Source organism: Engraulis encrasicolus, chromosome 8 (assembly GCF_034702125.1).
Source record: "Engraulis encrasicolus isolate BLACKSEA-1 chromosome 8, IST_EnEncr_1.0, whole genome shotgun sequence".
Classification (NCBI taxonomy): Eukaryota; Metazoa; Chordata; class Actinopteri; order Clupeiformes; family Engraulidae; genus Engraulis; species Engraulis encrasicolus.
Window position 1 is genome coordinate 12,387,608 of NC_085864.1, and position 15,000 is coordinate 12,402,607.

The window sequence follows — 15,000 nt, forward strand, 5'->3', positions numbered from 1 at the left end:
ATGTGTTCCACCTGCGGTACTTTGGTCTCTTGAAATCAGCTTGCTAACTTTGTAGCATGAGGCTTTTTAATCTGAACTCTGGAGCCGATTTCTTTTTTCCTTACTGCGTGGAGATGTGAGATAAACATTTTTGTCCGCCCTTCCTGCTACGTCTGTGGCAAGCAATCAGAAAGGTACTGACTTGTAATGAAAGTCTTTCTGTGGTTAGTGCTGTGGTTCATAGGTAAGAACTGAAAAACGCTCTGCCTCTGGATGTATTGATTATGTTTCAGATAAAAGACTACCGTAGTAAATACTCACCCACCAGAAATAATGAGAAATATGAGGGCTTTTTGGTTTTTTTTAATGGTTAGCTTTGGTGATGTAGTGCTGTAATGTGGTTCGTATCAAAGCAGCCATTTTTTAAGAATTACTCTTGAATTTGTCTATATAAGTATTTACCCAGCATTCCACTTGAGATTAGGAGAGCCCTTCAGTGTCTGTGCTGTTTGCAGATTCCGACGAGCTGAAGTTCGACCCGTTCGGCATGACGGGCGGTGGTGGTGGCGGCGGCGGCAGCAGTAGCAGGGCCAGCTACGATTGGTCGGACCGCGATGACCTGTCATCCAACCGTGGAGGAGGCCTCGGACCCCAGACCGGCGGCGTTGCCCATCGCCAGGACACCGGCTCCTTCGGCAGCTCGGAGAGCATGACCCAGACCAGCGGCGTCCCCAAGCTGACCACCACGTCTGCCTTCGCCAGCGAGGACAGCGGCTCCAGCGGCGGCGACCGCTACGAAGCCTTTGCCCGTTTCAGCGGTACCGGCGGTGGCGGCATGCCAATGGGCGAGGACGACGTGGCAGCGGACATCAACGACGACGACGACGACTTTGGGGACTTCGCAAGCACCGTGTCCGAGAAGTCGGACTCGCCTCCGGTCGTCGCCGTGGAAACGGTGTCGGGGTCAGAGGTCGCGGTGGAGGCCACGGCCGGCTCGGAGGCGTGGGACGAGTTCGGGGCCTTCCAGGGTGACAAACCCAAGTTCGGCAAGCTGGACTTCCTGAAGGCCAGCAGCCAGACCAAGGTCAAATCCAGCGAGGAGATGATCAAGAACGAGCTGGCCACCTTCGACCTCAGTGTACAAGGTGAGTCCTCATAGTATTATAATTACATTGCATCATACTTAGCTGACACTTTCTTCCAAAGCAATTTGCATGTATTGCAGGGTGTTGGTGACAGTCCCTGGAGCAGTATGGGGTTAGGTGCCTTGCTCAAAGGCACCTCAGCCATGGAGTGGAAGGGTAGGGAGTGAAAGGGTGGGATGCGAACCTGCAATCCTCTTATCTAAAGCCCATCTCCTTAACCATTCATTTCTGTTACGCCTCAGTCCAGAAAACAACCACATGATGTATGATATCAAAAACCATCCCAGTATCCCCCCATTCTCTCTCTCTCTCTCTCTCTCTCTCTCTCTCTCTCTCTCTCTCTCTCTCTCTCTCTCTCTCTCTCTCTCTCTCTCTCTCTCCGTCTCTCTCTCCGTCTCTCTCTCTCTCTCTCTCTCTCTCTCTGTGCATTTAGGCTGCTGTTCTTCAGCAGAGCAACAGGTGGCAGCGCAGTAGCTGCTCAAACAGCCTTGTGTGAACTCAGCTATGTCATGAACACACGCACACTCTTTCTCTTTAGCGTTTCCTATTTAGGAGCGCTGGTCGCATATGGTCTCCATTGTGCCATTATGGGCTCGAAATTAACTTTTTTCCTTTGTGTCCCGCAATGGTCCCAGATTCCACTTTGTATTGTCCCGAATGTAACCAGAAGTGTCCCCATTTTTTTCGCGCCTAAATAAGTGGTAAATTATGTCCACGTTCAATTTCATGTGTGATTACGTTTTTTTTTGTTGCAGTGCAACTGTGAATTCAGGTCTTTAAGAAAAAATGAGGGTGTGTTAAATCATGAACATCTGTGCCTTGTATAGAAAAATGCCTTGAGTAACCGTGCACATTTCAGTTTGTTTTGACAGTGTATTTATCTCCTGTAGTGGGCTACATTTACTGTACCTGTAGGCTATGCCTTCCCAAAACAGAGTGCTTGCTGGCAAAGACGCGCGGTGTTGCAACCAGTTTCACAGATTCACAGACAGTCAAGATTCATGAGCCAGACACATTTACACATGTTTCTCTCTCTTCAAACATACCTCCAGCCATGCGCCTTTTTGACACAGCATTCCTCTTTAGACGGTTTCGTTTAGGTGTTCCATCTCCCTTACTCTTCTTGTAGCCATCATCCATCATCCTCGAAATGCTCCCTCCACACACGGTAGTAGCGATCCCTCCGGGTTTTTACGCCAGTTTCGTCCACTTCTAATGCTATTAGCCATTCCCGTAATATGGCTGGTTTAGACAGTGGCAGTCGGTGAAAACGGTCGGGGTTCCAGCTTTTCATTTTACGGTCGCAGCCGGTGCGAACCGCGGACCATGTTTAGCCTACCTAGCCACCTGATTGAGTAGCCTGCATCCGGGTCAGAGAGTTGCAACAGTGAGACACGGTTTGATTGCCTCGGTTTGATTGACGAGACCTTTGTGATGAAGTGTGTAGCGTTTTTGAAGTTGTTTATAGCGGGGAAACATCAGAAAAGAATAGGTTTATAATTGGCCCCGCCGTGATGCGTTGGCTGCGTTTTTCACCAAAAAGCTTAAAATTAGCTAACTCCATAACGGCGCGGCATTGCCCGGAATGGCTCATCATTAGATACATTATGTGGCATGGGAAAGCGATGGTGAAACTTTCATTTTACGCCGGAACTATCCTTTAATGTGTGTGTGTTTGAGAGAGAGCTGGATCAAGTGGTGTGTGTGCGGTAGGTGGGAGAGGTGTGTTGAATAATGCATCATGGCGTCCTTACCTCCAGCAACACCAGGTAACATCATTATCATCTGCAGCAAATGAAGTGTTCGTGGCAGCCACACCTCGTCCTTGGAAAGGAAGTGTGTCTTGAGCAGGTGTGTTTTGTGTGTGTGTGTGTGTGTTTGTGTTGATTTATTTGAAGACTAGTACGGTATTGGTAAGCTGAAGGACTCCTGCACGTGCTCGCCCACACACACACAACCCATTAACATGCACACAGATAGAATTCCACAGCATGGAAGATCTGCTGTGTTTTGAGTACACTACACAACCACACACACACACACATACACACACACACACACACACACACACACACACACACACACACACACACACACACACACACACACACACACACACACACTCCGGTGCGTGCGCCCAGGTGCAAAGATGTGGATGGTACCTGCTCCTGATTTATGAGCTGGTGTTTGGGTTAGAATGTGCACACACACACACACACACACACACACACACACACACACACACACACACACACACACACACACACACACACACACACACACACACACACACACACACACACAGCGGAGGTAAGCTAAGCTTGCCACACATGTGTAAATAGACACATATCTATTCCCTCTTTCTCTCTCTCCTCTTTGTCGTTGTCTTTCTCCATGGCTCTCACACTTCCACTCCAAAACTAGACTGCCTGTGCAGTCGCCTTCGACTGCTTAAGGTATATCCCCGAAACGCGACGCTTCCAGTCCCCCATCATTCCTACCACTCCCGTCCACCATTTCGTAAACGTATATGATACATACAGACGTGACATGACGTGCATAGGCTTAAAACCAAACGACTATTGTGAAAATGAAGCAAAAAAATGGGGCAAATGGTAATACTGTTTTAATGGTTCAGTGGATATACCACATTAGGTACAGTGTAATAACCAGTGTAACAATATTTAATACAATGTAATTTTTTACTTACATCATGTGTTTGTGCGTAAGTGGTATTACATGGTATTGCATATTGTTACACTGATATTACACTATATTACATGGTATTGCATACTGTTACACTCGTTATTACACTGTACCTGATATTGCATATTGTTACACTGGTATTACACTAGTATTACATGGGTTGTTACATTGGTTATTACACTGTACCTAATATGGTAGATTCACCGAAATGGTGAACCATTAAAATAAGGTGTTACCGGGCAAATCAATCCACCCAGTCAGAAGTTATGGGCCAAATGAAAATTCCGCCATTTTGAAAGTGTTGTCTTCCAAACTCGAATCAGTTCATGAACCTACCCTAGAGCATTCACACACAAAATCTGGGACAAATCCATCCACCCGGTCATTAGTTATGGGCCAAAGAATAATTCGGCCATCTTGAATTCAGCCATCTTGAAAGTGTTGACCGCCAAACTCGAATCAGTTCATGAACCTACCCTAGAGCATTCACACACCAAATCTGGACAAATCCATCCACCCGGTCAGAAGTTATGGACCAAACAAAAATTCGGCCATCTTGAATTCGGCCATCTTGAAAGTGTTGACCTCCCAACTCGAAGCAGTTCATGAACCTACCCTAGAGCATTCACACACCAAATCTGGGACAAATCCATCCACCCGGTCAGAAGTTATGGACCAAACAAAAATTCGGCCATCTTGAATTCGGCCATCTTGAAAGTGTTGACCTCCAAACTCGAATCAGTTCATGAACCTGCCCTAGAGCATTCACCCAAAAAATCTGGGACAAATCCAAACATCCGTTCAAAAGTTATCGCGTTAACACGAAAGACCTTACGCGGCGGCGGTGGACGCGGCGGACGCAGCGGACGCGGACGCGGCGGCGGCGGCGCACGCAAAACCATTACATCCCCGACGCTCCGCGTTTCGGGGATATAATAAATTCCAGTATGAGAGCTGAAAAAATATTAGCCTGCCTTAGTCTCACCTCTAAATATGCTCATTATCCTCATCCTTCCCTTCATCTCGCTCTCCCTTCATTTTGTCTTTTTCCTTTGCTCTTACTTCCACTGGAAGTATCTCTCTCTCTCTCTCCCTCTCTCTCTCTCTCTCTCTCTCTCTCTCTCTCTCTCTCTCTCTCTCTCTCTCTAACACACAAGTCCACATCTCATGTTAATAGTGTCTGCTAATTCTGGAGCCTCCTTGTCAGTCAGGCAGGAATTGGGAACGTTGTGTTGACAGTCTTTGTTGGCGCTTGCTACTGAAGTGTGTACATGCTGACAAGAAATTCTTGTCTGGCATGGATATTTAGAACCCAATAATGGGTTGTTATCAGGTATTCAGTTATAGGAGGAGATTGTGCACATCCCAGGAAAATGTGCAGGAGAAAGGCTGACTGTAGTTTCTTGAGCGAGAAGTCCACACCACTTAAAATCCTGATGAATCTGATGAAGACGGTTGAAGATGAAACGTAATCCAGCCATGAAATAATAAGACAATAAAAAAGCATGTTAAAGGGACAGTTTGGTCAATTTCAACATGCAGTTGTATTGCTCACGCTACCCTTGACTTGTCAGTACCTGGTGATGCCACATTTTTTGGCTCAGCCCTTTCCGAGATATGAGCAATTCTAATGGGGGCAGCGTTTGTTTACATTTTTAAAAAATGAAACATAGGCCAACTCGAAATATTTTCCCAAAAGGTACTGCTGTTTGCTAGTTGTCTGCTGATGTTTTATAACCTTTTGGATGTTTTTGGGAATTAATAAAAATGTTTTTTTGAAATGTAAACAAAGAGCTGCCCCCATTACAATGACCAGGATCTCGGAAACGGCTGAAGAAGAAGAAAAAAAAATCTCAGGCACTGACAAGTCCAGGGTAGTGTGAGCATTACAACTGCATGTTGAAATTGACCAAACTGTCCCTTTAAGTGTGCAGACTTCTCACCGTTGTCAGGTATTCAACTTGAATTGTCTTCTCCCTAAAAGGTGTTGCTATCCTGCTGTAACTGTATTCCTGTGTGTGCCCTTGCCAAAACTCTGCTTCATCTTATTCGAGCTAGGCACCAGTGCAGCAATGTACGATGTCCCCCTACATGTGGGGTATATGTGGCTAATGGTTAAGGAGACAGGCTTTAAATCTGAGCGTAGCAGGTTTGAATCCTACCCTTCCACTCCCAACTTTAGTCTATGGCTGAGGTGCCCTTGAGCAAGGCACCTAACCCCACATTGCTGCACAGACTGTAACCAATACCCTGTACAGAACTGTGTCGCTTTGGATAAAAGTGTCAGCTAAGTGTAATGTAATGTACGGCTGGGAATTTACTCAATGTTTCAATGATGACTGTTATGAAATGTTTGCAGCACATCATTTTTCAGGCCTGGAGAAACATTTACAGCTTTTCATTGATGAGAAACTATAGATTATGCCAGGAAGTGAGTGGGATTGGGAAATTACCCCAAAAAATGTTCTGTGTCCAGTTGAGATAATATCATTCATGATATCTGACTGGGTGTTAGTAACTTAAATGTCTGTTCACTGTAGGGATGTGAAAAAAAAAATGCAGGGGGGTGGGCATTAATCGATTAGTCGGAGTAAATGACGACCTTTGGTGGATCAACAAAATCCTTGGTCGTGGACAGCCCTAGAAATCAGGGCTTCGAACCGGTTCAAGGAACGAAAACGAAAACCAGGAACTTTTTGTATTTTACAGGGAAAAGAAACGAAACCGGAAACGTTATTATTTTTTATGTTCTGGAACGGGAACACTTATTTAAAAATAATGGTAACCGGTTAATACCGGTTAATACCGTTCCTCAAACTAAAAAAAAAAAAGTAATTATTTTCCTGCGCACGTTACCATGACGGCTGAGGTTCACGTCCTGTGTGACATCAGACATTCTCTGACTGAATGGAGAGAGAGTTGTAGATTACAAAGTCTTCACTCTACATCTTAATTAACACATTGAATACCGGCGGTGCTCACGGAATTATGTCGTAGAATACCAGCGTTCTAAGCCCTTTTTTACGTTTTTTTGTAGACTCACAGCTTATTATGTGATAGGGCCACTGAAATATGTTATGACTCGTTTGAAAGTGGAGACGCTGCCCTCTTAGTAGGTGAAAACTGTGTGTCTCTACGAGCTTTTATTGCCGAGTAAACCCACGCTAAACCGAAGTGGGTATCCATGGAATTCAGCTACAATCGGAGATATTGAGGTTTTTGTGAAGGGTGCGCTTCTTCAGAATGTGACGAGTTTGAAAGGGGATGAGTTGGTTTTAATCACAATTTGGTGCAAGGTTAGCTCTGACACACATCTTCCTGCACGTCAAGACACACCTCCTGCTCTAAACCACTACGACACCGGCAATCAATGCCCTTCGAAATCCACGTTTTTTCACACAGACTGAACACAAGCTCTTTGCACACATGCAGAAGGTCGGACATTTGCTAAAATAGTTCCCGATGACTCCCGAAATAATAGCCCAACATTGACAACAAAACCCAATGATATGATGCTTAGATGTAGCCCATCCGATCCATATGTAGCCATCTATGCTAGCTTCTGGCTTTTCACATACAGGAAGACAGTTCAACATAGGAGTGAATAATCAAATAAACTTATCTGGTTGGCGATCAAACTTCTAAATCGGAGCGCATTACTCCAATTACAATTCGGGTGCCATTTTGATCCAAGGAGCTGGTAAAGGTCTAGGTAGCAAGCCCAGAAAGTTCAAGATACTCCTGGCACGATATACAATGGTCTCTGTGTTTACCTATTGCGTGAAGTCAGACACAATACACGCTACCGATCGTAGGCTACTAGGGAAACAACAACATAGCACGATTCACGAATACGGCAGCACACCTCCTGCTCTGTCACACTACGACACCAGCAATCGATGCCCTTTGAAATCCCCGTTTTTCACGTGGACTGATCACAAACTCTTTGCACACATTTGCTTAAATAGCTCCCGATGACTCCCGAAATAATAGCCCAACATTGACAACAAATCCAAATGATATGATGCTTAGATGTAGCCTAGCCCATCCGATCCGAATCATATGCGGTGGCAGATGGACACTCCCAACTGAGATCGCTCCCGGACGTGTAGTCCCAGGTGTTTCTATCACTCCCGGACGTGTAGTCCCACCCGGATCGATAGTCTGGCTAGTGGGAGCGAGCCGACAGGGGAGCGTCCTGCGTTGGGAGCGACAATCAGGGAATCATGATATGTAGCCATGCTAGCTTCTGGCTTCTCACATACAGGACGACACAGAAACTTATCTTTTTGGCGATCAAACGTCCAAATCGGAGCGCATTACTGCAATCACATATCGGGTGCCATTTGGATCCAAGGATCTGGTAAAAGTCTAGCAAGTCCAGAAAGTTCAAGATACTCCAGGCACTATACAATGGTGTTTATTGCGTGAAGTCAGAGACAACACATGCTACAGTGACCGTACTAGGGAAATCAATGCAGGCAGCGCGATAGGCGACATGGGTTGGCATCCAGACATCTTGGTAAGTTAAATTAAAATATCCAAATCATAACACTCAAACATCATAACAATCAAACAACTTTGGACTGCAAATGTTGTCATTTATGTCCATCACAGAGCTACCAAAATCACATATATTGTCCATTGAAGGGTGTAGATTCAAAATATGATATTTAAATGCAAAAACGCATCTTTACGTTTTGGTATACAACGCATGGGCGTGAAAAACGCATTATTACGTCGTCGGTACTCAATGTGTTAAGAGAAACCACTGTCATACAAAAGGACAGAGTTTGAATTGCATTATTGTAAGACATTGCAGGGAAGCGCGTGTAAAGCGCGCCGACAATGTTCGACGTTATTGGGCATCCATGGCCGCTTCAAATATGCACAAACTCACAATTTCCCAAGTCAGCATGGAGGGCACATTTTCATCATTGAGGTTTATTCTCTGCTTCTCCGCTTAGGTCATCCCTGAATGACAAAATTCTGGAGGATATTCTTTTCATCCGTTTGAATAAATAGTTTTGAATGTAGGCTGACTCATTTGCACTTCCGTCTTTCTTGGTTAACGTCAGTTAGGCCTATGGGGAGTAATCAGCTGACAGGAACGAAATTAACCGTTCCGGGAACAATATTTTTTGGTTCTAACCGGTTCGGGAACGTCAATTTATTGGTGGAACTCAGAACTGGAAACTTTATAATTCCGTTTCTGTTCGGAACGGAACGTTTGGAAAAAAATAACGGTTCAAAGCCCTGCTAGAAATTACCCCGGCCGTACTCGAACCTGGACAAAGTAGCCCGTTTATGGTATAGAACCAAAAATGAGGCTCAAACAAGTAACAAAGTAACAAAAATGAGGCTCACACAAGGCTCGTGTCATAAACTGTTTATTGAAGCTGAAAAAGTATCCAGTAAAATGTCTGGATGTAAACTGGAGCCGGTATGGGGGGGGCAGACGCATGTTGCACCATTGTATATTCAGACGTATTTAAACTTAAACTTAAACATGGTTTCATGCTTCTCTGAGGAGGTGGATGTGTAATTTGCAGTCTCTTTCCTTGTCTGTCTATTTTTGTGTCTGTGTCTGTGTCTGTGTGTGTCTGCGTCTGTGTGTCTGTGTGCCTCTATCTGTGATTTGTCCCAGGCTCCCATAAGCGCAGCCACAGTCTGGGTGAGAAGGAGCTGGGCCCTGGTGGTGTGTCGGCCCCGACCCTGGCCCCCGAGGCGCCCTTCAGGGACCGCTCCAGCACCCTGAGTGACAAGCCCGCCGCCCTGCCTGTCATCCGGGACAAGTACAAGGACCTGACCGGGGAGGTGGAGGTCAGACACACTAATTTTTTCTCTCTCTCTGTGTCTCTCTGTCACTCTGCCTCTCTCTCTCTCTCTCTCTCTCACACACACACACACACTCATGCTTTTGCTGTCTCTCTGTCTCTCTGTCTCTCTCTCTCTCTCTCTCTCTCTCTCTCTCTCTCTCTCTCTCTCTCTCTCTCTCTCCTTGCCTTCTACTTCACAGTTCACTTCACTGATCCCAATACACCCCCACCCCCCTCTCTGTATCTCTCGGCCTCAAATTCCCGGACTCACGGTCTTTTGTCATTCTATCTCTCTCTCTTTCTCCTCTGTTTCTCTCCTCTCATCTTGCTCTATGCATCGCCATACTCACATTCTTCTCCAAGTTATCTCTCTTTCTCCATCAGTCACTCCCTAACTTATTTATGACGTGCTGTATCCTCACACACATAAGGCAATCTTCTGTCCCAACACTAAGTCCTCACCATAAAGTCTCTATTTCTCTCACTCTCTCTTTTTCTATCTATTACTCTCAATCCCTCTCTCTCTCTCTCTCTCTCTCTCTCTCTCTCTCTCTCTCTCTCTCTCTCTCTCTCTCTCTCTCTCTCTCTCTCTCTCTCTCTCTCAAAATGTCTTTGCGTCTGCACCTTAATTCCTTTGACCTTCACTACTCTCAGCCTTTCAATGTCCTGATTCTACTTTTCCAAATCACTCCGCCTCGTCTCTTCTCTCTTCCCCTCTTCTCTCTCTCCCTCTTCTCTCTCTCTCTCTCTCTCTCTCTCTCTCTCTCTCTCTCTCTCTCTCTCTCTCTCTCTCTCTCTCTCTCTCTCTCTCTCTCTCTCTCTCTCTCTCTCTCTCTCTCTCCCCGTCTCTGGCATGATTGTGCTCCATTTTGTCTGGGCCTCTGTTCTCTTTGTCTGTCATTAGTGCACTTAGAGTCTTATCAGCCCATCTTCTGCCCTTAGTTGCCCTTCGCCACACAGACAGTACTTTTACCCAGTCGTTTTCTCTCTCTCTCTCTCTCTCTCTCTCTCTCTCTCTCTCTCTCTCTCTCTCTCTCTCTCTCTCTCTCTCTCTCTCTCTCTCTCTCTCTATCTCGTTTTCTCTCTCCTCTCTCTCTCTTTTTCTCTCACTCACTCACTCACTCACTCACTCACTCACTCACACACACACACACACACACACACACACACACACACACACACACACACACACACACACACACACACACACACACACACACACACACACACACACACACACACACACATTTTTGTTCTCCCTCATATGTCTGTCTCTCCTCTCTCTTTTCTTTTCCTCTCTCTCTTTTGTCTGTCTTACTGTCTGTTTCTCTCTATCTTCTCCTAATGTTGCTCTTTCTCCGTTTCTCTCTTTCACCACCTCAGGCCTCTTCTGGCACTATCACTCTATTTTCCTACCTCTCTGTCCGGTCATTTTATTTCTCTCTTTTTCACCCAGTCCCCCTCCTTTTTTTCTCCTCCTCCTCCTCCTCCTCCTCCTCCTCTCCTCCTCCTCTCCCCCCTCTACCGTATCTGTTCAGTTGAAGGGGCCTATTTCCAGTACCATTGTAAGACAAAATGCTATAGTGACACTGCACATTACACGAACAGATGTAGAAGAGATTGCCTTGTAAAGTGAGAAAGCAACAGACAGACAAAGAAGCAGCCTCCTCTTCTCTCTGTTAGTATTTCTCTCATTCTCTCTCATTCTCTCATTCTCTCTCTCTCTCTCTCTCTCTCTCTCTCTCTCTCTCTGATGTACTTCTTTGTTAGACATTCGTTTCTGCTGTACTGAAGCATGTCTGACTGGCTGGCTGGCTTATTGTGAGTGTGTGTGTATATAAGATTATGTACCGTGTGTGTGTACCATATGTGTGTTTGTGCGCCTAGAAAGATAATGTGAGTGTATGTTTGAGTCTAGACGTCTGACTCTCCCCTCTCCTCTCTTCTCTTCTCTTCTCTTCTCTTCTCTTCTCTTCTCTTCTCTTCTCTTCTCTTCTCTTCTCTTCTCTTCTCTTCTCCCTTTTCCTCTCCTCTCCTCTCCTCTCCTCTCCTCTCCTATCCCTTCTCCTCTCCTCTCCTCTCCTCTTCTCTTCTCTTCTCTCTCTTCTCTTCTCTTCTCTTCTCTTCTCTTCTCTTCTCTTCTCTTCTCTTCTCTTCTCCTCTCCTCTCCTCTCCTCTCCTCTCCTCTCCTCTCCTCTCCTCTCCTCTCCTCTCCTCTCTTCTTGTCTGGTCTTGGCTTTGCAGGAGAGCGAACGCTACGCCTACGAGTGGCAGAGGTGCCTGGAGAGTGCCCTGCAGGTAGACGAAAGAAATTACACACACACACACACTCACACACACACACACACACACACGCTCTTTCACACACACCCAGCCACCCGGCTACATTTCAGACGTATGCAGTGTGCACATACACACACACTTAGAGGAACTCATTCCCTCTCTACACTCAGACATAAACAAGAGCTCCATTGAAATTGGTAATACTGCCATTCTCTTTTCACTCTGTGACTTGACTCTTTCTTTCTCATGTCTCCATGCATTCCTCTCTCTTTCTCTCTCTCTCTTGCCCTCCTGTCATACATCTCTCTCTCTCTCTCTCCCTCTCTCTCTCTCTCTCCCTCTCCCTCTCCCTCTCCCTCTCCCTCTCTCTCTCTCTCTCTCTCTCTATCTCTCCCTCTCCCTCTCCCTCTCCCTCTCCCTCTCTCTCTCTCTCTCTCTCTCTCTCTCCTTCAGGTCATCACCACAGCCAACAACACCTTGAACGGCATCAGTAGCTCCACTGTGTGCACGGAGGTGATCCAGTCAGCACAAGGCATGGAGTACCTACTGGGTAAGTACACACACGCGCACACACACACATACACATGTGCACGCACCCACCCACACACACACACAAACACACAGTCCCACAGCATGAAGGGGTTTGCAGTATACACACACACACACACACACACACACACACACACACACACACACACACACACACACACACACACACACACATACACACACACACACACACACACACACACACACACACACACACACACACACACACACACACACACACACACACACACATGCGTGCACAGACACGTAAAATCACACACCATGGATTATGTGCCTACAGTATACGGTCACATACACACAAGCCACAGTCAAAGCCCACAGCTTAAAGTACCTGCAGGGTTGGTTTGACACACAATAGCATATACGTTTTCCCATAAAATCCTTCCCCTACTACCAAAGACTCGTGAAATCCTACACAGACAATCACACACAACAAAGGCAATTCACACATAGGCAGAACACTGTTGCGTGGGCAACCAATTTGCATGCTTTGTTGAGTCACAGATTCCGTGCAAAAAGTATAAGGATTGGCTTTGATTTGTTGGGCTTACGTGGCCATACAGGAGCCTAACACCATCTTTTCTGTGAGAGATTGCCTCTCGTGTTGTTCAGAGGCTGCAGAAAAAAACACATGTCCAGGCCCAGATTAGCGTACGGGCTAGACATGTCTGTACTTTAGGAGCCCCCCAAACTGCCATGGGGCCCACATTTGGCCTTGAAGGGATGTATTGAAAAAATAGTCAAGTTTTGAATGTTGTGAATACTCCTCTCCACTGTTGCCAAACACACGATCTCCTATTGTTGTTTAGAATTATGATGCTGTATGAATTAGGATGCTATCTATGTAATTTTTGTCCCTGAATCTGCCCGCCTATATAGTCCCTCTGGGGCCTATAGCAATCTCTAGCCCAGGGGCCTCGGTGCATCTTCATCCGGCCCTGCATATGTGTCATAAGCCCATATGTGCATGTTATGACAAAAAAAAATCTGAACTTCATTTTCGAAACCCTTGCGGTCTACGGTACTGCAGTCCATAAACGTATTTGTTTTTTAATTTTAATTCAGCTTTACATGATAGCAGAGAAATCCTAATTGTTGCAGTGAACCAACTCTAACTTCACAATGTAACACAAAATAGAATCTGATAAAAGGTGTCACCCAAAATGGCATCGGAGTTGTGAATGTCATGAAATGTCTCAGATGGCTGATTGAAGTATCACTGGCATGGGGCTTTCAGAGCCGAGAGCAGAGATTATAGATCAGCTACATGAAGCCCAAATAAGATGTTAGCTGTTGCTGATACTCACACACACACACACTCACGCTCACACTCACACTCACACTCACACTCACACTCTCACACACTCTCTCTCTCTCTCTCTCTCTCTCTCTCTCTCTCTCTCTCTCTCTCTCTCTCTCTCTCTTGCTCTTTCTCTCTCACACACTGTCTGTCTGTCTCTCTCTCTCACTCATCTATTAAGACTTTTCCACTCTCTTATACGGAGACTTCCAGCTACATTACAAACACACCCGCACCCACAGACAAAAAAAAAAGCCAAGCGCACAGATCCTGGATCAGTCATATGAATCCCAGATAAGCTACTAGCCGCGGGCCAAGATGACACTGCTCTGATCTTTGATCCCATCACAGACGCCTTACGCTGTTTCCATCATCTCCGACATGGATAACCTATACAGGAGCAAAAAAGTGGCAACATTTTGTGTGCATGTGTGTGTGTTTGTTAAATGCTGGTTTTTGTCATCATCAGGTACAGCAAAAAGAGATATGGCATACCATTGCCTATAGGCCCTCTGGTAGAATTTCTTCCCCATGGAAAGAAAAAAAAGGGAATATTAATTTAACATTGGGAATGACATTTGAATATACCGTATGTGCCGCAAAATGGGTGTTAATTTACATATAAAATAAACGACTGAGCAGAGAACGAGGAAGTGAGTCATTGCAGATGACGGTCATGGTCAAACTTTATTTTTATTTTTATTTTTATTTTTTTCCACGGCTCTGAAATCAGACTGTCAGTTGATATTATATGTGGTTGAGAAAACGTAGTGAAATGACAACACATCTGTATCGTATTCCATGGCATTATACTGTACGTCCACACTGTTGTTTACTCCAAATTAACTATAAAATACCTCCAAATGTTACATTAAATTAGCCTGTAGTCAACCTACACTTGCCATGCAACATGTTTAATTGTAATGATGACGGAAAAAAACGTCAGGTCTATTGCACAGCGATTTGCCATGCTTTTTCTGCAACATTTTTACCTTCAAAATAAGCTGCGTAATTCCTCAATATACTTTCGCTTCTGAATGGCTTAAATGGCTGTCCGTGTTGATGTCCTCGGCTGAGGTGAGATGAAGTGGAGTGTAGTGATGGTATTGGCAGCTGTTTGCGAGTGTGTGCGTGTGTAGTGATGGTACTGGGAGCTGTGAGCTCCATGGGGCTTTTACTGCAGGTGTGTCTCAGATCT

The 15,000-nt window shown here is 45.5% G+C and overlaps 1 protein-coding gene across 9 annotated transcripts in view; it reads left to right on the forward strand.

Annotated features, from left to right (window-relative positions):
* The window catches only part of synrg (synergin, gamma), a 104,121-nt gene that overhangs the window by 64,341 nt on the left and 24,780 nt on the right, over positions 1 to 15,000 (forward strand). For all 9 annotated transcript variants that reach the window (XM_063204968.1, XM_063204973.1, XM_063204969.1 and 6 more), the window contains 4 exons: positions 495 to 1,124; positions 9,478 to 9,653; positions 11,894 to 11,947; positions 12,386 to 12,482. In XM_063204968.1, the coding sequence (XP_063061038.1) occupies positions 495 to 1,124; positions 9,478 to 9,653; positions 11,894 to 11,947; positions 12,386 to 12,482 (957 nt within the window). The remainder of the gene's footprint in view (positions 1 to 494; positions 1,125 to 9,477; positions 9,654 to 11,893; positions 11,948 to 12,385; positions 12,483 to 15,000) is intronic.